This window comes from Procambarus clarkii, chromosome 8, assembly GCF_040958095.1.
Source record: "Procambarus clarkii isolate CNS0578487 chromosome 8, FALCON_Pclarkii_2.0, whole genome shotgun sequence".
Lineage (NCBI taxonomy): Eukaryota > Metazoa > Arthropoda > Malacostraca > Decapoda > Cambaridae > Procambarus > Procambarus clarkii.
In genome coordinates, this window is record NC_091157.1 from 46,557,251 (window position 1) to 46,581,187 (window position 23,937).

The following is a 23,937-nucleotide window of genomic DNA, read 5'->3' on the forward strand; positions in this document are numbered from 1 at the left end:
TAATGTTCAGGTAAATTCAGATGCAGGAAAATGAGGTAAACAGGTAAACAAGATTCAGGTAAATGAACGGAAACAGGTAAACGAGAGTGAGGCAAATGGGGAAACAGTAAGAGAAGAGGATGCTAGGAAAGAGTAGAAATTCACAATCAAAGCAGAATTACACTGGGAGAGAGCAGAGATGAACAAAGCAGCAGCACAGATTCACACGAAATCACAAACTCTAGAAGAATGAAAAAATAAAACGAGGAAACTGAACAAGAAAAGGAATCATTTGAAGCTCCACCAAGTCACCAGTACACAGCTCAGAGTATAGTAAGTATTATTAAAAACAATATAAAGCCCGAACTGATGCCCCTGATGACACTAGACTGTGAGGTAGCCATTAAACCTCATAATGCTGCCCTTTGCCTCAGGGCCCAAACTCTTGGAATTCCATTTTCATCAATATATGACCTGAAAAATATTACGGACCCTTAAACCTCATTTGGAGACGGAGCCTAGACACGGATGATATCCACGACACGCTTAACGTAGATTTTCCCACTCCACGAAAGATGGGTAATAAAGCCAAGCAAAATGTAACAAAGCGATACAGCACTAACATCGGGTATCATAACAATTTCGAAAGAGTTCTTAGCAGACTACAAAGCACGTGAGTTAGAATGTCTAGCCAACATGCGGTTAGACAAGAATGCTCCTATCTCTCAAAATTAATTGAGCCTACAATGGCATGGCCATAAAAATCAGTACATCTTACTTACAATAAAAGTACTCTCAGTACATCTTATTACATCCGCATCATCACTAGTGAATGATGCACAATACCGAGCCATATTAAACAAAGCTACTATTAATATTGAAAATTATTGTGAAGTTTCCGCGAAAATTATTTTTATCTAAAAGCGATGCTCAACTTACAGTGAATTTAAAGGTTCTATGTACTGCAGGTGTTATGACCTGGTTCTGTGTGCTGGTGGTGTAATGACCTGAATTGCCTTGTTCCGATGTACTAATAACCGTCACGCGGTTCATTCAGACTATTTCTCTTCCGGCCTTGAACCCTGAGCTCTGGTCGCTGGACGGAGTATATAAGGCAGTGAACTCTCCACTCTGGCACACAACTCTCGCTCTCTGCTCCCAGTCCTCAAGTCTTCCCTCCTCCTCCTCGACGACGGGTCCTCCTCGACCGACCACTCGACCTCGATCACCACGTCGACAACGAACCGAGGGCTCAAATACATTATAAACTGAGGTCACTAAAGCCTGCAACATGAGGGTGGCATCACACGTAATGTTTGCCGGTGAGTATCGCTTGTTGCGTCCCAAGGTGTTGTTCAACACATGCCACACGCATGTACACACAAACACACACATAAAACATATATATATACATTCACACAACTCTCACACACACACGAGAACCAAAACTTTCATTTCCATTATATTGTAATTAATGGAAACTTGTTTGGTGGAGAGAAATATTACATTTATGCCAGAACTGGCCTCAGAATCCTCAAAAGTAGCACTTCTCCTTTACGTAAATAATCACATGACGTTAACACGAAGTTGCGCAAATTACGTGATTTTATTCGCAAAGAATAAACTATTCTTTAGTAGATGAGAGAGTGATATATTTTTATTCACAAATAATACAATATTCTTAAGTAGATGAGAGAGAGTGACAGATATCAGAACAATCCAAAGTCAAAAAGTAGTTATTATATGACAGCGTTAAGCCAGGATGGCTCTATAGCATTGACAGAACAACTAAGCAAACATGAACAAAGTTCTCCTCAGAACAAACAACTCACAAGCCGTAAACAAGAAATAGCATCACACAGTACTTACTATGAAACTAACATTCATTAACAATATTATCAATATTTGAAAATACAGAATTGCTTGTAAAACTTTACTGAACAACAATATTTAACAAATTGAGTAACTAGTATAGAAATTATGTCTCTAATCTTTTAGGCAATTACTGTAATAAAATTCAATCCTTTATGTAAGCTTCATCATGACTGCAGACGTCCAAAACAAATAAATCCATTTGTTTTCAATAAAGCATAGTTTTCAAATGAATATGAACAATTTAATTTACAAAAACAGTAATCAATAAACTGCCTGAATGTGACTGTAGAGAGTCGAGTAGCAGACAAGAGAGCTACAAACTCCAAGCAACAGAAATGATAACAGAGTTTTGGAAGACAATGTTGTGAGTCACAAAGAAGAGAAGGCTCTTGCTCCTTCGTGTATTTACTCAAAATTGTAATTAATTTTTATCAATAAAGATGTTAATAATAAAATAACACTCTTTACTCTCTTTTCACAGCACTCCTTGGGGCGTCATTGGCGGCACAGCTGAATTACATAGCACCAACGAACGGGTTTAACGGCAACGGAGGCAATGGCAACGGACACCGTAATGGCAATGGCCACGTAAATGGTAATGGCGGCTACAGGAATGGAAACGGTAACAATGGTTACACTAATGGAAACGGCAATGGCAATGGCGTTTACACGAATGGTAATGGTATCCACAAGAACGGAAACGGTGTTTACACGAACGGAAATGGAGGTTATTCAAACGGCGTTAATGGTTTGAATGGAAACGGTGCAGTCGCTAATGGATTCATAAACGGAAATGGTGGCTACACCAATGGAAATGGTGGAATAAATGGAAATGGCGGAATAAATGGAAATGGTAACGGTGTGACCATCGGCATTGGATATGTTAATGGAGGATATGCCAACGGTAATGGGAATGGAATAATAAACGGAAACGGCAATGGAGTGATCAACGGTAATGGAGTGGTCAACGGTAACGGTGTGATTAACGGGAACGGATTCTACAACGGCCTGGTAGACCCCATCGCCGCCCTTGGTGATGCTATTGGAGGCGGAGGCGTCCCCGGCGTGGACTATCCCATCCTGGCTTCTGTCCCACTCACCGGATTCTCCTGCACCGGACAAATCCCCGGGTACTACGCTGATACTGCCCCAGAGGCCAGATGTCAGGTGAGTCTTATGCTGCCCCCCGAGGTCGGATGTCAGGTGAGTCTTATGCTGTTCCTGAGGCCGGATGACAGGTGAGTCTTATGCTGCTCCTAAGGCCGGATGTCAGGTGGGTCTTATGCTGCTCCCGAGGCCGGATGTCAGGTGAGTCTTATGCTGCCCTAGAGGCCAGATGTCAGGTGAGTCTCTCATATTGTTGTTTTAGATTCAGCTACTGGGAACAAAAAGTTTCAAGTAGCACGGGCTATAGTGAGTCTGTAGTGGGCTTACCTGGCACAGGAGCGGGGCTGCCGTGAGGCTTATGTCAGGCAAGTCTTTTATTGAGTCTCATGCTATCCATGAGACGAACGGAATGTTAGGTGAGTCTTATACTGTCCCCAAGGCCGGATGGCAATAGAGTCTCATGCTCCCCCCATAAGGCCGGATGTCCCGTGAGACTTATACTGACGCCGAGGCGTAATATCACAGCTTCACTAATACTGTTGTTCTCGGCAGGTGTTCCACATCTGCCAGGCCGATGGCAGGAGCGACTCTTTCCTCTGTCCCAACGGCACCATCTTCAACCAGCAGTACTTCGTGTGTGACTGGTGGTACAACTTCGACTGTTCCACCGCCCAGCAGTTCTATGGTCTCAACGCTCAGATCGGTCTCACCAATGGTAATGGTAACGGGTATTCCAACGGCATCGTTAACGGAATTGTCAACGGTAATGGAATTTACGCCAACAGAGTCAATGGAAACGGTAATGGCATCAAGAATGGTAATGGGTATTCTAATGGCAATATTAACGGAGGCAACGGTAACGGTTTCATCACTGGGAACGGAGTTAACGGAGGTAATGGCGTGACCAATGGTAATGGCTATACCAACGGCAATGGTTATACCAACGGTAACGGAGTCAATGGTAATGGCCTTACCAACGGCATCAAAGGTAACGGCGTCAACGGTAATGGATATCCCAACGGTAACGGCCTCAACGGTAATGGCGTCAACGGTAATGGAATCAACGGTAACGGATATAGCAACGGTAACGGCGTCAACGGCAATGGCATCAACGGTAATGGATATACCAATGGTAACGGCGTCAACGGTAATGGCGTCAACGGTAACGGCGTCAACGGTAATGGATATACCAATGGTAATGGCATCAACGGTAATGGCTATACCAATGGTAACGGCGTCAACGGTAATGGCGTGAACGGTAATGGCTATACCAATGGTAACGGCATCAATGGCAACGGAGTCAATGGTATTGGCTATACCAATGGTAATGGCGTCAACGGTAATGGCGTCAACGGTAACGGCATCAACGGAAATGGTTATACCAATGGCAACGGCATCAATGGCAACGGAGTCAATGGTAATGGCTATACCAATGGTAATGGCGTCAACGGTAACGGCATCAACGGAAATGGCTATACCAATGGTAACGGCATCAATGGTAATGGCTATACCAATGGTAACGGCGTCAATGGCAACGGAGTCAATGGTAATGGCGTCAATGGTAATGGCTATACCAATGGTAACGGCGTCAATGGCAACGGAGTCAATGGTAATGGCTATACCAATGGTAATGGTGTAAACGGTAACGGCATCAACGGTAATGGATTTAGCATAGCAGCGCCAGCCTCTCCCTCCGGGTTGTACCAGACGCCCAGCTTCTAGACGACGCGTCACACGACGCTTGTAAACATTGTCTTGTGACAAACCGCAGCTGCTGTTGCAGGACGCTTCTCTATCATTCTGTAGCTGAAGATTTTCAAGTAAATATTCCTCAAGAGGTAGCTTAAGCCACTGATCCAAACTGCTGAGCCTGACGAGTTCTGGTACACATAGGGATGTGTACCAGAACTGAATGTGTACTAGGGTTCAGATCACAGATGGACGACCTCTTTACTTAATTGATGCTTGGCAAAAATTTTACGTATTCTTATTTATATACATAATATAAAAAATTATATCCTGAAATTAAAATACGTCATAATAATATTTGTTCATAAGTTGATTTGTAAAGTATTACGTTTCTTTTCTACGCTCAGTGATTGCCTTTTGTCTCTTCTTCCAAACTGTAATATATTATATTTTATTGCTTGCTTTATATGCTGATTTATATTTTCTTATAATAAAAATGTATTTGAAAATAAGCAAGTGAATATTATTCCCAAAATCATTGTTTACATTTGATGGCAAAGCCAACACTGTTGAAGCATTGAAGCTTCGCTACAAGCACTTCACATTGACCAAGAGTTGATTATATCAGCTTCTAGTTGTATGTGTACTTAGGATTTACGTTTTTCTTTCAATTAACGAGCTTGGGTACACACAAGACTAGGTGAGTACAGCAGTGCAGGCTGATGTCATTGAGACTCTACCAACATATTAAAATACTGAACAAGTTGAAGGCCATTAATCCAGACCGCTTCATTAAAAGGTCAAATGCAAAGCGTACAATTAGGGGCAAGAGCTTCAAGCTCAACAAGCCGTAATGTAGGACAGAAATATTATATTTTCACCCGTAGTGTTATAAACTCATGGAACTACCTACTCAACGAAGTCAATACGTAAAGACTAAAATCCAGATAGAAAAACCCTCAGGAATAAAGATGAGGGAGGAGGGGGTCATCTGACAAAACGCCGGCTTCCTATCCCCCATCGAGGCCATTACAGGAAGATAATGGCCCTCAGGTAAATATATTCCATGTGTGTTGACTTTAGACAGTTAAGCATATCGTGTGTAGACTGGTAACAAGTAATAGGATGAACAAGCCACAGCGGATGTTCTTTCTATTAATAGGAGGGTAGAAATAGCCCTAAGCTACTCTATCCCTTTGAGATGTATTTCTTTCTTGTCTCAAGAAACATACTTAAACTTGAACTTCCTATCAATAAAAACGATCCCTATTTCAAGAAACAACAGTCACTGACACTCAAAAGGCAGAAACAGTAGCATAAAGGATTATATGTAAAAATTATGTGTAAAAATGAGACTTGAATGTACTGTATATACAGAGCAAACCATCCACTTGACAGTGTGACATTATAACTGCCAGAAGCAGGCTAGGATATCGGATATCGATACTTATGACAGGTAGTGAATCCCCCAACGGTGAGTATTCCAACTGTAAATTGTGTAAGCAAGAACTAGGACATACTACACTATATATGTTATCAATGATTTCAACACTTTCACAATGATTTGACACTTTTAGCTCTGTAACTACTTAATCGTACCGAAAAGGAATGAAAACTAACATTGGAAAGTATTCTTGAGTTCTACCCTTGTGCAGACTAGTGGACAAGACTCGATTCCACATGTCATACCATCTTGTGAGTTGGGGCATTAGAGAGACTCATGGCTATATAGCTCCTGTTATATATATACTTGAAAAACATGTTGAATTAGGTTAATTGATATCGTTGGAGAGTGTTATTCATACTTGATATGGTGTTTATATATATATATATATATATATATATATATATATATATATATATATATATATATATATATATATATATATATATATATATATATATATATGAATGAAAACTCACACCCCAGAAGTGACTCGAACCCATACTCCCAGAAGCAACGCAACTGGTAACTACAGGGCGCCTTAATCCGCTTGACCATCACGGCCGTCAAAAGGAAGTGATAGCCGAGGCTATTTGAGCCACTTCCCCGACGGCAACTCGGATGGTAATCTTGGGCATAGCATTTCACCAAATCACCTCATTCTTTGGGGCACACGTGAGGAACACAAATGCGAACAAGCCTAAATGGTCCCCAGGACTATATGCGAATGAAAACTCACACCCCAGAAGTGACTCGAACCCATACTCCCAGAAGCAACGCAACTGGTAACTACAGGGCGCCTTAATCCGCTTGACCATCACGGCCGTCAAAAGGAAGTGATAGCCGAGGCTATTTGAGCCACTTCCCCGACGGCAACTCGGATGGTAATCTTGGGCATAGCATTTCACCAAATCACCTCATTCTTTGGGGCACACGTGAGGAACACAAATGCGAACAAGCCTGAATGGTCCCCAGGACTATATGCGAATGAAAACTCACACCCCAGAAGTGACTCGAACCCATACTCCCAGAAGCAACGCAACTGGTAACTACAGGGCGCCTTAATCCGCTTGACCATCACGGCCGTCAAAAGGAAGTGATAGCCGAGGCTATTTGAGCCACTTCCCCGACGGCAACTCGGAAGTGGCTCAAATAGCCTCGGCTATCACTTCCTTTTGACGGCCGTGATGGTCAAGCGGATTAAGGCGCCCTGTAGTTACCAGTTGCGTTGCTTCTGGGAGTATGGGTTCGAGTCACTTCTGGGGTGTGAGTTTTCATTCGCATATAGTCCTGGGGACCATTCAGGCTTGTTCGCATTTGTGTTCCTCACGTGTGCCCCAAAGAATGAGGTGATTTGGTGAAATGCTATGCCCAAGATTACCATCCGAGTTGCCGTCGGGGAAGTGGCTCAAATAGCCTCGGCTATCACTTCCTTTTGACGGCCGTGATGGTCAAGCGGATTAAGGCGCCCTGTAGTTACCAGTTGCGTTGCTTCTGGGAGTATGGGTTCGAGTCACTTCTGGGGTGTGAGTTTTCATTCGCATATAGTCCTGGGGACCATTCAGGCTTGTTCGCATTTGTGTTCCTCACGTGTGCCCCAAAGAATGAGGTGATTTGGTGAAATGCTATGCCCAAGATTACCATCCGAGTTGCCGTCGGGGAAGTGGCTCAAATAGCCTCGACTATCACTTCCTTTTGACGGCCGTGATGGTCAAGCGGATTAAGGCGCCCTGTAGTTACCAGTTGCGTTGCTTCTGGGAGTATGGGTTCGAGTCACTTCTGGGGTGTGAGTTTTCATTCGCATATAGTCCTGGGGACCATTCCGGCTTGTTCGCATATATATATATATATATATATATATGTCGTACCTAGTAGCCAGAACTCACTTCTCAGCCTACTATGCAAGGCTTGATTTGCCTAATAAGCCTAGTTTTCATGAATTAATGTTTTTTCGACAACCTAACCTACCTAACCTAACCTAACCTAACGTTTTCGGCTACCTAACCTAACCTAACCAATAGAGATAGGTTAGGTTAGGTTAGGTAGGGTTGGTTAGGTTCGGTCATATATCTACGTTAATTTTAACTCCAATAAAAAAAATTGACCTCATACATAATGAAATGGGTAGCTTTATCATTTCATAAGAAAAACATTAGAGAAAATATATTAATTCAGTAAAACTTGGCTTATTTGGCAAATCGGGCCTCGCATAGTAGGCTGAGAAGTGAGTTCTGGCTACTAGGTACGACATATATATATATATATATATATATATATATATATATATATATATATATATATATATATATATATATATATATATATATATATATATATATATATATATATATATATATATATATGTTGTACCTAGTAGCCAGAACGCAGTTCTTGGCCTACTATGCAAGGCCCGATTTACCTAATAAGTCAAGTTTTCAAGAATTTCAATATTTTTTTCATTTTTTTTTCTTATGAAATGATAAAGCTATTCATTTCATTATGCATGAGCTAATTTTTTATTTGAGTTAAAACTAACGTAGATATATGACCGAACCTAACCAGCCCTACCTAACCTAACCTATCTTAACCTAACCTAAACTAACATAACTAAATCAATAATTTATGATCCTAATATAATATAATAATAATATTTAAAATAAACCAATAGGAAACAAATTGAAAATAAAGAAAATCTCTCGGCCTATTAGGCAAATCGGGCTTTGCATAGTAGGCCGAGAAGTGCGTTCTGGCTATACATTCACAGGGTGAGTGACGCTGCGCAGTAAATTCGTCCTCCGGAGCAAATTAAACCAAAATATATAGCCTATTGTATTTTCTTTTAAATCAAATGAATAAGTTATTAGATTATTTAATAAATAAATTAATAAATAACTAAAATAAAAGACGATGAAAGCGTCTGACCTTCCACCATAACAAACGTTCAACTACACATCCCAACACCTACCTCGGCGACTCTTTCTCACCCTATACCCTAGATTTAGCTAACTGTACTAACAACATTATGTTTTAAGAACAATATAATATTTAATATTAATATTTAACCTCAACGAAATTTTTCCTTTCAAACTTATGTTCTCTTCTTCACTCTCTCATTCGACTTCTCAGTTGAGTATCTGTAAATATATTAATACAATTTATACTTTATTTGTATTGTATGGGCAACATAATTAGTATTTAGTTATTTGTTAAAAAATATTATATTTAACTTTTTTCATAACGGGTTAAAGGAAGAGTGAGGGTGTTAGAGTTGTGTTGTGTTGTGGTTAGTTGTGCTGCCAGCTGATGAGAGCAGCAGCAGGAGGAGGAGGCTGCTACACCTGTAACTCACAACTCACCACACCTGTAACTCACAACTCATACGTTTCCCCTCTCCTCGTCACCTCACAATGGCTGACCAAGACATCTTGACAACGCTCAAGATTCTCATCATCGGTGAGAGTGGCGTTGGGAAGTCAAGGTGAGACCAAGATGTCATTTTGGTGTGGGTGGTGATGTCTAGGGTGTGTTGATGACGTTATCTGGGGCTGTGTTGATGATATCTAGGGCTGTGTTGGTGATATCTAGGGCTGTGTTTATGATATTTGGGGCTGTGTTGATGATATCTAGGGCTGTGTTGATATCTGGGGCTGTGTTGATATCTGGGGCTGTGTTGATATATGGGGCTGTGTTGATGATATCTGGGGATTGTGTTGGTGGCGATATCTGGGGTGTGTTCTTGACAATGTCTGGGGTGTGTTGTGTGGGTGTTCTTGACAATGAATGTTGCGTGTGTTTTGGTGGCGTGTATTGCATGGGTGTTATGGAGGATGGCTGAGTTGAATATACTGTAACTGTTAGTTATAACTGTGCTCGTCATGTGCCTTGTTTATCGAACTTTGCACATTGCTGACCAGTATTGACCAGGAAGGGTATGGTGCATCTTGGTGTAACTGTAAGTTCATTGTAAACTTTAGTCCATGGCAATGTTCTGGATTAATATATACCAATTGGTCATTCTGTAAGTTATTATGGTGAATTCTCACCTCAAGAGTAGTCCAATCAGTTGGACTTGACGGTAGAGTGACGGTCTCGCTTCGTGCAGGCCAGCGTTCCATCCCCGACCGTCCAAGTGGTTGGGCACCATTCCTTTTCCCCCCTTTCTCATCCCAAATCCTTATCCTGACCCCTTCCAAGTACTATATAGTCATAATGGCTTGGTGCTTTCTTCTGATAGTTCCCTTTCCTTCATCTCAAGAGTGTGTTGGCATGTGGGTTGGTAGTGTGTGTTTTGTGGTGGGTGTATGTTGGTTAGAAAACCAGGTACACAGACAATATGTTTTGAATTAAAAAATACAGAACATATTAGATTTATGGCAGACATACAGTAATTATGGGGGTCCACTACACGTAAGGGGGCATAAAGGGAGTGTAAGGCACTCAACCCATAAATCTGAATACAAAATGTGAAGACATTTCGGTTCATTTTGGACCAAGTTGTCTAATAATCTAAATGATAATGGTCCAGGACGGTCCAAAACCTCATCACTTTCCCTGTTTTCAGAATTGACAGTTGGGTGCCTAATTTTCGATCATGTTATTGTGATTTATTGTCTGCAAGAGAGAGTAATGAGTGGAACCTAAAATACCCACCCTCCCTAGCCCAAAATAGTAGGGAGAATGATGCATATGCTTAATATTTGTCAGAGTTTTGTTTTAGCAGTGCGGTACTTTTCCAAGAATGTCAGAGTCTTGTAGTACAGTGGTCTCCACAGTCCGGTTACAACTAAGCGGTCTCAAGTTCAATTCCTGCAGTGGGACAGAAACGTTTGGGCATGTTTACGTTCACCTCATCCATGTGGGTGATAGACAATTGATGTGGGTTTCATCTTGGGGAAGGTCAAGAGTTGGCCCAAGAAGACCTCAATAAGCCAAACAGGCTTCCTGTCCCTGGTTGTGGGAAACTATATTTCTTGGTGGAGGTTTAAATGTGTTGTAGCCTTGTATTGTATTTAGGGCAGCTTGCACTGGTATAGAGTATATTTTTTATATCAAGTACTTCCTGCCTCATAATAAATGCAAGGCTCTTGTTCTCGGTAGGTATTGGATCTTTCCAGGTATGTGGCGTGGGCTAGTGTGACCAGCAGTGGCCAGTGCTAAAACTCAGAGAAGCTACTGAAGAGCTGACCTCTCACAAGTCAAGCCTGGCCTCAGGCCAGGCTTGGGGAGTAGAACTACTCCCAGAACTCCATCAAGCAGGTCAAGCAGGGTTCTTCAAAAATAATATTTCATGGTACAGTAGTTAAATTATGTCATGTGTACAGTACGGTATTTTGAAGCATCAAAGCTGGAAGGAATGCATCAGATTCCTATAGGATACAGTGGGTTTAAGGAAAAAATTGTGGCAGATTTCAATTCATTGAAGTTATTTTGTTATTAATAAATTCAAATCAGTATTTCTTCATTGTTTTATATTTTGGCAAAAACATGAGATCATCTACAAATGACATTTAATTCAATTGTATCAGTATTTGTTTCCTCAAGTAATTTCACCAATTTTTAAATATTATGTGCCATGCATATCAAGCATGTCATATTCATAACTATTATACATGTCTGAATGACACGTTATTTCATCAACATAGTTTTTCATCCTGCTAATTTACTGTTGTTTTGACATTGTGTTAATAAAACCTTATTTTATAGCACATAACATGTGCAGTATTATTAGCTTTTATATACAGTACATAATAATGTGTATTTTGAAATGCGTCCTATTTTTCCCATAAGATTCTTACGAAAAGCCTACAGGATTAAAACTTACATGGTATCTCAGCGAATGTATCTGTATATAATCCGAATTTAACCAGCATGAAATCACATGAACAAATCCACAAGGTCCGTCCATGATGAGGGGTTTCAAACCCTCATCACAGCCCTTGTGAATTTGTTCATGTGATATATCACACTATTGTGATTTCTGTGTGTGTAATGAAATATCGCGTTTGGTTCCATGTCATCGTTTGTGATCTGTGTCCTGGTTGGCACACTGATGACACAACAAACTACCTCTGCTCTCTCTTGCATCTTTATTTTGTATCCGAGAGAATCACTGTGCACGAGGGTGTTAGAAAATTGTAAACTCAAAGTAAATGGGTCTGTATTATACTGTACTGCATTATTGTTAAATGTGATTGATTAATTTTACTAGATAAGATAGGCTTATGCAGTGTTGTAATTATCTTTTTTATTTTCAGCTTGCTACTACGTTTCACAGATGACACTTTTGACCCAGAGCAAACTGCAACAATCGGTGTTGACTTCAAAGTTAAAACAATTTCAATAGATGGAAACACAACTAAATTAGCAATTTGGGTATGTATTTTGGTCTTTGGTTAAACCGGTTTCTGGTTATTTACAAAAAAAATATTGATGATTGATTTATTATATACTGTACGGTACAGTACTTCCGTATCTTCTTTCCCATAATAATAATAAGATATATCAGGTGGGATTTTTTGTGTTTTTAAACTGTGCAGTACTTTTGTTGACCCTCAGAGTGGCTGAGAAAAATTCATTCTCATACTGCAAGAAGTATCCATATACATACAGTATTGGACTGTTTTGCCAGATAATGTATTATAAAAAAATGACTAAGGAATAAAATTAAATTGTTCCTTCACTTTCATATTTGATGTATTTTGAGTTGTTAATTCTGGATATATAAATGTAAACTTAATTATGAATTGTTGACAGAAGGATTGTGAATCGGCTCAGAAACTGACTTTCATGACTATTGCTGTTGTTTCATGTTACTAACACAGTGTTCATTGAAGCAATGTGCATTATTGTTCGTATATTTTGTCTTTTAACCTCTGCTTATGGCACTCAATGGGTGGTGCAAAAAATTATTGAAATTAGCAATGTTTAATGTATTTAAATTTTTTTTCACTCTGTGATTTGAAATAAAAATTGTTGCACTTGGCAATATTTTGCCATTTTTCATCTTTTTAAATAATTTCAGTTAATGTTAATAATTCATTAACCCCTGCACCATGAAGTTGTCACATGAAACAGGTGTGCAATGCAGGAGGTCAAATATGTATTTTATCCTAATATAAAGCAATCTTTGAAAGAGTGCTCAGACATAAGATCACAAAATACATGGAATCACAGCATCTCCATAACCCTGGACAACATGGTTTCAGAACAGGGTGCTCTTACCCATCACAGTTGCTGGACTGCTATGACATGGCCTTAGGTGCCATGGAAGACAAGCAAAACATTGATGTAATAATTTTCACAGATTTTGCAAAAGCCTTCGACAAATGTGACAATGGTATTATTGCATGCAAAATTTGTTCCAAAGGAATTACTGGAAAAATAGGCAGGTGTTTCTACAATTTCCTGACTAACAGAACCCAATGTATAATAGTCAACAAAGTAAAATCCAGACTGATAACCATGAAGAGCGCAGTCCCACAGGGTATTGTGCTTGCCGCAGTACATTTCTCATTCTTATATTGGATGTAGACAAGGACACAAACTATAGTACCATATCATCCTTTACAGATGATACTATGATTTTTATGATAATAGACAACATAGAGGACACAGCAAATCTCCAATCAGATGTAAATCAGGTCTTTCAATGGGCTACAGAAAATAATACTATATGGTATTTAATGAAGAATTGTTTCCTGCTCCTGCGCTACAGAAAAAACTGAAAATACACTATAAAAACAGAAACCATGTACAAAATGCAGTCAAATCATACCATAGAACAAAAAAGCTTGTAAAGAATTTGGGTGTACTCATGTCAGAAGACCCTACCTTTAAAGAACACATTTAAGTACCTGTCATAATTGCAAGAAAAATGACAGGTTGGATAACAAGATCCTTTCAAAAAAGAGATGCTATACTAGTGATGATACTTTTCAAGACGTTAGTGCTCTCTAGAGTGGAATACTGTTGCACAATGACAGCCCCCTTCAAAGCTGGAGAGATTGTGACATGGAAAGCATGTAGAGATCCTTTACTGCTAGAATCCACTCGGTAAAACATCTAAAATATTTGGACCCACTAAAATGCATAAATGTGTATTTTCTAGAGAGCAAGTGGGAGAGAAACATAATAATTTATACATGAAAAATATTAGAGGGGTTGGTATCAACTCTGCACACAGAAATAACATCACGTGAGACCAGAAGTGTCTCATGTGATGTATACATTATACAGTGCTTCCTAGTACTCTGCAGAACTCCATATGAGTGCCACCGACCACACCTTCCCATATGATTGTAGTGACTTCTTTTGAGATACTGTATACTGTACTAGAGTATACAGTATTGAGATTCATTAATGTTGAATCATTTTCAGTGTTGAATTGACTTTGAATCAGTGTTAGTTTTGGGAAGTCACTAAGTGGCCCCCCAGATAGGTGCTTCATTATAATCAATGCTCTGCTTTTACTGATCTACCAATATTTTTTAGTCAAATTGCCAGAACTTGCCAATATTTTGTACCTGACTTTATGTTTTGGATATAACAACATCTGCATATTTCACACACAGGATACTGCAGGACAAGAAAGATTTCGCACATTAACACCAAGCTACTACCGTGGAGCTCAGGGAGTTATTCTCGTTTACGACGTAACCCAGAGGAACACATTTGCCAAGTTAGAGATGTGGCTTAATGAATTGGATACATATTCTACTAAAACAGACATTGTCAAGATGTTAATTGGTAACAAGATCGATAAGGTATGTTTTATGATTTTAAATTTCATTCTACTCTTATTAACAAGTTTGTTGCACTGTACGTCAGGGTTCTCTCCACAAGTGTAGAAAATGTGAAGTAGAACAATATAATCCACTGCACAGAGAAGTTACATTAACGTGATGTGTCAGTGAAAAATTTAGTAGGAGCCATAAAGAGGATTGAAACCTATGCTGTGGCGTATGTAGGCCTATATTCATGGCTTATGACTAGGCCATGAAATGGTCAAAACGATTACAACTTGCGATTCATTTGAAATCCAGGTTGCAATCCTTTTGTGGCCTAGTCTAAGGCGTTTGCTTGTGAGTACCCAGAGCATAAGTTCGAATCCTTATCATGGTTCCTACTTATTTTCTCATAATTCACTTTCAGTATAAAAATTAGTATTACAGTGAGAGAAATAGAATTTGAAGAATTAAAATGTTTAAGTATCATACAGTATACTGCAGTTGAATCCCAGTTTTGTGCAAACACTGCACAAGAGGTTCCTGACTTAACAGCATTCATATTTACAATGGAAGGGAAACACACCAGGACCTAAGAAACCATGGGTGCCTAACATGGACCAGAACCAGAATCCCCCTCTCAAAGAGATGAAGGGGAGCCTGGGGATTAAAGATCACTACAAACCCAAGAAAAATCCATCATAAAGCAAACAAGCAACTCCTTTGAATTTGTTTTTAATCCTAATGATAATGCTAATACTCATTTCTGTAGCAAAATCCCGCCTTAATTAATTCACCTACCACCAGATGGTAAATGAGATGATCCAAGGACATGGGCAGCCAGCCAGCTCATTCAGTTGCCTGGTGCGACCGATGACATGGCCCTCTACCACCTTTTGACTTTTATAAGTGGTGTTGGTTATTCATGGAATAAATCTCATGTGTGGATCTATTATTTTGCTTTTTGTTCATATTTTGCTACTGTGTGTTGTGTGCCACATACTTTGTACAGTATGTATTCTGACTTAACAGTTTGCTATGGCAGTTGTGGCCAGGTGTTGTGTTCCCTTGTGGCTGGCTTGTGTTACACTGTCCCTCCAGAGTTATCAACTCTGTAGGATTTGGGTTGTCTCTTCTATGAGCTGCCTTTTCCTAAGGTATATTACCGTTGAGAAAGGCGTAAGCTTTGGGAGACGAGAGAGGTATCCAATAATTTATACATGGAAAATACTGGAGGCCAGGTCCTAAATTGACACAGTTAAATAACAACATACCGGAGTGAACAATATGGAAGGAAATTCAATATATTGCCAGTGATGAGTAAAGGTACCATAAGCACAATCAAAGAAAACTGTATGAACATCAGAGGTCTACAGTTGCTCAATATTTTCCCCAGTGAGTATAAGAAATATTGACAGAACAAATGTGGATGTCTTCAGGAGAAAACTGAATACTGTAGTTTTCTTCAAGAAGTGCCAAACTAAGCGGACTGTAGTGGATATGAGTTCCTGCAGGCCACTCCAAGCAACAGCCTGTTGGACTCACAAGTCAAGCCTGGCCCTGGGCCGGGCTTTGGGAGTAGAAGAACTAGACCCCCATCAAGGTAGGTTACCCTGTTAATGGAAAGTGCTACTATTTAGCAATTTTCTAGTGTGCATATGCATCTTTCTTGCTCTTGGGGCTTTGTTTCCTGGTCCTTAAGCTGAGGGCACATTGCTAATTACCCAAGTGTAAATACCTAAGTGTAGTTATAAGATGAGAGTTACGCTCTTGGTGTCCCTTCTGCCCAGCACTCTTTGTCATATAATGCTTTGAAACTACTGATGGTTTTGGCCTCCACCACCTGCTTCCAACCATCTACCACTCTGTTTACAAAAGTGAATTTTCTTATATTTCTCCGGCAGCTTTGTTTCATTAGTTTAAATCTATGACCTCTTGTTCTTGAAGTTCCAGGTCTCAGGAATTTTTCCCTATCAATTTTGTCAATTCCTGTTACTACTTTGTACGTTGTGATTATATCACCTCTTTTTCTTCTGTCTTCTAATTTTTGCCTATTTAATGCCTCTAACCTCTCCTCATAGCTCTTATCCTTCATTTCTGTGAACCACTTAGTGGCATGTCATTGCACCTTTTCCAGTTTGTTGATATGCTTTTTAAGATATGGGCATCATACAACTGCTAGTAAAATACTGAGTGTTCAAGGCGAGTGGCTGTAAAGTCAGGAGTTGGCGTGTGTATCATTGAGGTGCTCCATGTGCTTGGCCTGCCAGTTGGACCAGGGATAGATGCCAGTTTTCTCTTCAGCTCTCATTCTTGGCAAGCCGGCATGGCTTCGCCAATCCTCTTAGCCAGTAATTGCTGGTGTAGTTCTCAGGGCACACGTCAGAGATTTTGGGCCTTGGATGGGCACTCTTGCTGTGTTCGTCACTACCTGTTGAAGCTGCATAACATTGTTGGACTTTAACTTCTGTTTTTGTTGAGCCACCGTCCTTGTTGGTGACTCACTAGGTGGTGGTTGTGCTGCTAGATGGAGCCTTCTGGTTCCACCTTATACAGCCTTTTTTTTTTTTTTTTTTTTTTTTATAACTTGACTGGCAGGTGGTGGACCATTGTTGTTCATGGAGAAAATTGAGCAATTGATATTGTATGCATGCCAAGTTTGCTCGTTCCCCTTCTTTTGCCTATTTACCTGAGGGCCATTACCACTAGTGGTCTCGACAAAGACGAAGCCAGTGGCTTGTCGAAGGGCCCCCTATTTGCCTAGGTAATCTTTTTGAGTTTAATGTTCAAATTCAAGAGTGTCTTGGCATTTATGGCTTTGGCAGGAAGGCGTTTCCATGTGTGACAAAGCATCTCCCGTTCTCAGTCCAGCATTGTGGCTTGTCGAGCTTGAAACCATTGCTCTTTGTTTGCGTCACATTAGACCTTTTGAAGAAATGTTCCGGATCAACATACATTAAATTGTTTGATATTTGAAAAGCTTCAATGAGATCTGCCATGTCATGCCTGGTTTGCAGTGTTGTTAGCCCTGTGGTCTTCAACGGTTGCTGATATGAGGAATGACTTTAATCTGGAATAATTTTTGTTGCCCGGTGTTGCACTTCTCCAAAGCAGCTATTAACTTCTGGAGATTGGATCTCCATGCTTGGATACAGTAATCCAACTGATGCCGCACTACAGATTTATAGAATTAAATCACCACCTTTCTTTCCTTAAAGTCAAAGGTATGCTTGATTATTCCAAGGGTTTGGTTAGCATTTTTTGAGTGCTTCTCGTACCTGTTGTGCAACTTTCAACGATTGGTGGATTTTGACTCCAAGGTACTTTTCTTCATCATTCTGCTGTAATGTAATGTTATTAATTAGGTAGTGGTGGTGTGGGTTGGTATGCCTCACATGTAAGGTCTTGCATTTTTCAGTATTAAAAAGTCTTTGCCAGTCTTCTGACCATTTGTGGAGTTCGTGTAGATCTTTTTTAGGGCTCGAATATCATTATTATTTCCCACTTTTATCATATATCTTTGTGTCGCCTGCAAATTTGATGATTTGGTTTGTAATATACTCATGTATGTCATTGATGTAAATGGCCAAAAGTGTTAGCCCCAAAATGGACTTGTATAGTATTCCACTTACAACATTTCTCCAGTCACATTGGGACCCATTTAGTAGGACCCTTTACCTGCGTGATACCTGCTTGACGGGGTTCAGGGAGTTGTTCTACTCCTCAAGCTCAGTGCAAGTCCAGGCTTGACTTTTGAGAGCTTTTGCAACAGGCTGTTGGAAAAGCTCTCAGACTGTCCTGCAGGACCACATATCCACCACAGCCAGGTTGGTCCAGCATTTTTTGAAAAATATCTAGTTTTCTCTTGAAGATATCGACAGTTGTTCCGGCAATATTTCTTATACTCGCTGGGAGTATGTTGAAGAACTGTGAATCTCTGATGCTTATACAGTGTGTCCTGATTGTGCCTATGGGCCCCCTGCTCTTCACTGATTGTCTCTGCATTTTCTTCCATATCATTCAGCCCAGTATATTGTTATTTTACTGTGTAGGTTTGGGACCTGACCCTCCAGTATTTTCCTCACATATATTATTTGATATCTTTCTCATTTTCTTTGTAGTGGGTAAATTTGGAGAGCTTTGAGACAAGGCCAGAAATTGAGGTGCTTGATCATGTCTATGTACTGTATTCCGTATATGTTCTCTGTAGGCCCTCTTATATCAGCAATCTCTCCCGCTCTGAAAGGGGATATGAATATTGAGCAGCACTCAAGACAGTATAGGACAGCACAAGTGATTTGGGTTTGTTTTCTTAGTTTCTACCATTGTGTTATCCATTCTATTATCGTACCATTTATTCCATGAGCTTGTAATTTCATTGGCAGCATTTCATGTGTGGTATCTTATCAAAGGTTTTAGGAAAATCCATGTATACTACATCCACTGGAAGTCCCTTGTTTGTGAAGCTGGTTACCATTATCTATTTATCTGGCATCAGCGGCTGCCTCATCTGTGTTTTGTTCAGTTGACCTGTCTGCCTTCCCTGTTGGTTCTGGCTGTATCATAGGGTGGAAGGGAGGAGAAAGCAAGAGAGGCAAGGCAACGGGGGCCTTCCTTTTATTAACGTTATTTATTTTGTGTGTACATTAGGACTTGGTATCTGGGATTTTAGGAATTCGTAAGTGACAAATTTGTTCTTTTATGGGCTCACCAACATCTGGAGGGAATGTTGATTTTGTCTCAGAGTATTCTTTCTCTTGTAAAGGGAAGGCTCTTGGGCCTGTGTTTCTGGCTTCATGTGGCAGCTTGTTAGTACATTACATATGATTGCAGAATGAGCTGGATTTCTCCTCCGCAACCTTGCATGTGCATTTCCGGGACCTGCTTCTTGGTGCAGTAACCCCACTTCAGGTTTGAGGAGTTTGTGTATTGCTCCATTTTAGGTGTTGGTGCTTGTGTCATTGCTGATGGTTACATGTGGGTTTTTGCATTTTGCTTGCAGGTTGAGGTTCTGGTCCCATGTTACTTTGTAGGCCTGTTTGTTTGAGAGATTGGATGAGTATTGATGAATTTAAAGTTTATTAAAACAGAGCCAGTGTCCTCAGATAGCTCTGACAGTCTCAAGTACAGGCAAATGTCTACAAACTTTTATCTACAGTTGGTCGCATGTGACACTTTTTTTTTTTTGGGTACTATCCAAGGAGTGTAGACAACACACATGACGGATGTAACGAAAGTGCTCATGAGTGTGGTGTGCAGCCAAAGGACTCCAAATGACTAGAACTGTACTTAAGAAATTGTATGGGTTTTAATTCGTGTTGTAGAACTTAATGTGCTCATAATTTAGCATTCTTCCCTGACTGTGAAAGCGTTTCTGAAACATGTCATTGCCGGGATACTTGTCTCGATCAGCTATAAACAAACTACTGTATATGTGGTTGTGTGTGGTTTTACTGTGTATGGTCAATCAAATGTTTAATATTACATTACATGCTAGTATAGTGTATCAATGTTAATTGACCTTATTTGTTCCTTAAAAGGCTTTAAATGTTTTGTTAGTATGAAATGTTTAGTACAATATGTAAATAACATGTTTGTTTATTTGTATTTTAAGTAAGTGTCTATCATGGCAAATTTAACATCTTGGTGAATTTTTCAGGAAAAAGTTGAAGTGAGTAGAGAAGAAGGCCTTAAATTTGCCAGACGCCATGCTATGCTGTTTATTGAGGCTTCAGCCAAAACCAAGGATGGAGTACAGTGTGCCTTTGAAGAACTTGTCCATAAGGTAATATCAAGTAAAGATAAAAAAATGATAGTGAATGCGTTATTGAACGGCAAATGTGTATTGCATAATTTGAGGCGAGGCATATTCGTATTTAGTATCTTCTTGCCTACATCCTTCTTCTGAGAACCTCATGCATGTTTTGTGTGTTGTTGTAACTTTTAACATTTGCTCCATTACATTTGTATGGCTTTGTATGTTCTGTACCATTCATTTGTCGTATATTGATTTTGATTTATATGGCTTTTCAATCAATTGCATAATGAATAACACAGAATTGCTCCCATTGGCAATGTTCAGCTATTCTCAAAGGCACAGAGGCAGAGAAAGTGACGACTACTCACCTGAAATGACGAGGATAAGAATTTGGGATGGGGGAAAGGAATGATAGTCGACTAGTGGGGCTGGACAGTAGAGTGACAGTGTTGCTTAATGGAGGTTGGCATTGAATTTCCGACCGTCCAAGATGATTCTCACCATTGGTTTTTTCCATGTCCCATCCCATCGCAAATCGTTATGTGGATCCCTTCCAAGTGTTATATACTCATGATAGTGTGACGCTTTCTTGTAATACTGTAGTAGGGCTTCCCCTGAAGTGATTCAGCTGAACGTCTGTTGCATGAGTGAATTTGATTTGATGCCATGAGACGTAAAGTCATTTTCAGATAATTAGTGCGGAAATGTCATCAGTTGCTGTATTCTGTGAATCATTTAAATATAAATAGGAAAAGAGAACATTTACATGCATTACAATGTTATGAAAAGAAAGCATACAATATAACTATGTTCTTTACCAAGTTTCAAGCAATATAACCTAAAACTATATCTTTTGGCAGCTGATGTTTTATTTTTCGTGAGGTGGTGGGCAGTACAGTGACTCAGGAGATTGAAGTAGTGTGGAAAGGTAGCAGCATGTGTTGGTGTGATATAATATTGTATTCTTATCGTTATGAATGTTGTGGCAAGTGTTATCTTTGTGTTCTCTCTCTGTTTTCATTTTGATATATGCATCTTGAATGATAAAAAAATAACCAAAAAAATTGGACAGGTTAACAAGCCATAGTGTTAAGTGAAGAGCGTGGACATACATGTTGAAAGGACATTGAGGGGAGGGACGACTTTCTTAGACATTAAGTGTGGTTGGGTGCTACTTAACACAATAGAAACAGTTTTAGGCCTTCTTTATCTTCATATTTTTGCTCATCATTACATTGTTGAACAATGGATTTGCTGTGCTCTTTGTCCACATCCCTCCTGAATAGTCAGAAAATGTTGCATTTGTGTTATGCATGTTAAGAGTTTCATGTCATTTGCATAGTTTGTGTTAATTATGTTTTCCTTTGAGCATCCTGCAGGTATCCTCAATTAGTTTCCTCCTCCGTTGTTTATACACGCTAATGTTAAGGAGAAATGAAACCTGACATTTTTCGTTATACAATGTTATGCAATATGAAAATGTAGTGGCTGATAATAACACCAAATAATGTGTAAGTTTTGAACATGTTTACCAATATTAATGAAACAGGTGATGTACAGGAAATGAATTTTAGTAGGTTACAATGAAAATTGGAAATAATTGTTCAATGTTTGTTTGAAAATAGATTATCCAGACACCTGGCTTATGGGAGATGGACCAGAGATCACAGGGCGCCTTCAGCGTGTCAAGCGAGCCTTCAGACAAGGAAGTGTACTGTGGTTACTGCTCTCTTCTGTAGAACGCATTGGCGGCCACTATTGTGACATCGTGCGCAGGAACATGTTGATACCTTGTGTCACTGTATTTTGAGTGAGTTTATCAAAGTGTAATAGCATTGGTCATTATGGGGTGTAAGTCATTCTTTGTGAGAAGAAAATAATGTGAATAAAAGAAAAGGTAATTTGAAATACATTGTTTGGTAAGAGTTGAATTTGAAATGCAATGATTTAGGATGACTTTGACTAGGCTGGTGGCTTGGTTACTGGAACGTATGTCTATACACAGTGTGTATATATAGAAACACACTGTGTATGTATATATATATATAAATGCTTAAAGTAGTGATAAATCTGTTTTAAATGAGTTATTTGTAAAGAGGATGAGTGTGTTTGTTCGCAATGTGTAAACAGTGTTAAAAATCAGCTCAACATATTAAATGTTTGAACAGTTTGTTTTTGTAAATTGTGCAATAATTATTAATGTTTATATTGCATTTACTAGTATGAGAATCTGAATGTGTTTTAAGACTGTTTCGTAGTTGTGTGCATATTTGTTTGTATTTACTAGTCGAGTATAGGTTCAGTGCTTATAGATGAATTTGACACTTAACCTTGTATGTTATGAATAAATAAAATCGGTTACCCATTAGTGTCATGTGTAGTAGAGTTGTATTGATGCACCAGAGAGTGAAAAAGAAAAATTTGTGGCACACCTTCAGTTTTTGACAAAAGCAATGGTGTCAGTATGTTATTGCTATATACTTAGAATGGCTGAAAACAACACATTTCACTTAAACCAATTGACCTTTCTAAATTGAAGTATGCCAGTTGATAATACAATATATTTAACCCTGTCATTGGAAAAAAAAAAAAAAAAAAAAAGTCAGGCATGTCAATGTTTGAAGTTGAGGCAAAATAGACAAATGACAAAATGAAATGTGTAAAATGACACTCATCTTAAAATGAGTAGGAGGGGAAGCAATGAATGTGGGCCATGTAATAGTGGGTGCAGGTACTGTGTGATGAAATAAATTTTTAATATTAAAAGTTCCTGCAATAGATAGTTTGTCTTCCTTATTGTATATATATATATCAGCAAATAATAGTTATATATATATAAATGTAAAAAAAATATATATGCTCAAGTGACGATCAGAAAACACTGATCATTTGTATGCGGAAAAAGCACAAAGAAATGGGGAAGAGAAATGAACGTTTTGGCCTGTTAAAGCCATTGTCATCACCACAATGTGGTGATGACAATGGCTTTAACAGGCCAAAACGTTCATCTCTCTTCCCCATTTCTTTGTACTTTTTCCGCATACAAATGATCAGTGTTTTCTGATCGTCACTTGAGCATATATATATAATATACACTATAAACATATATATACATATGATTCTATAATAGAATATATAATTGAAAATATATATAATCTATATATAGAATAGTTAATTTATATATATGAATCTATATATATAAAATTGATTATATTATATAATCTATATATGAATCTAAAATATAAAAAAATATATACAGGTACAGTATATGTAAAATATAGTTTTAGATTCATATATATATATATATATATGATAGATTTTATAAGAATCTATAGATCCTAATATATATGAAAATTATATAC

General features: G+C 39.0%; 2 protein-coding genes across 2 annotated transcripts; both read left to right on the forward strand.

The window, feature by feature from the left end:
• The first annotated feature begins 1,106 nt into the window (after nt 1–1,106).
• On the forward strand, nt 1,107–5,162 carry LOC123759813 (loricrin). Its single transcript, XM_069317948.1, has 3 exons — nt 1,107–1,301; nt 2,336–3,021; nt 3,514–5,162. Exons 1-3 carry the CDS (start codon nt 1,271–1,273, stop codon nt 4,681–4,683), a joined length of 1,887 nt encoding a protein of 628 aa, XP_069174049.1. The 5' UTR covers nt 1,107–1,270; the 3' UTR covers nt 4,684–5,162.
• Nucleotides 5,163–9,222: 4,060 nt separating this feature from the next.
• LOC123759661 (ras-related protein Rab-18-B) lies at nt 9,223–23,353 on the forward strand. Its single transcript, XM_045744865.2, has 5 exons — nt 9,223–9,572; nt 12,349–12,466; nt 14,665–14,856; nt 20,477–20,602; nt 22,201–23,353. Exons 1-5 carry the CDS (start codon nt 9,502–9,504, stop codon nt 22,312–22,314), a joined length of 621 nt encoding a protein of 206 aa, XP_045600821.1. The 5' UTR covers nt 9,223–9,501; the 3' UTR covers nt 22,315–23,353.
• The last annotated feature ends 584 nt before the right edge of the window (nt 23,354–23,937 follow it).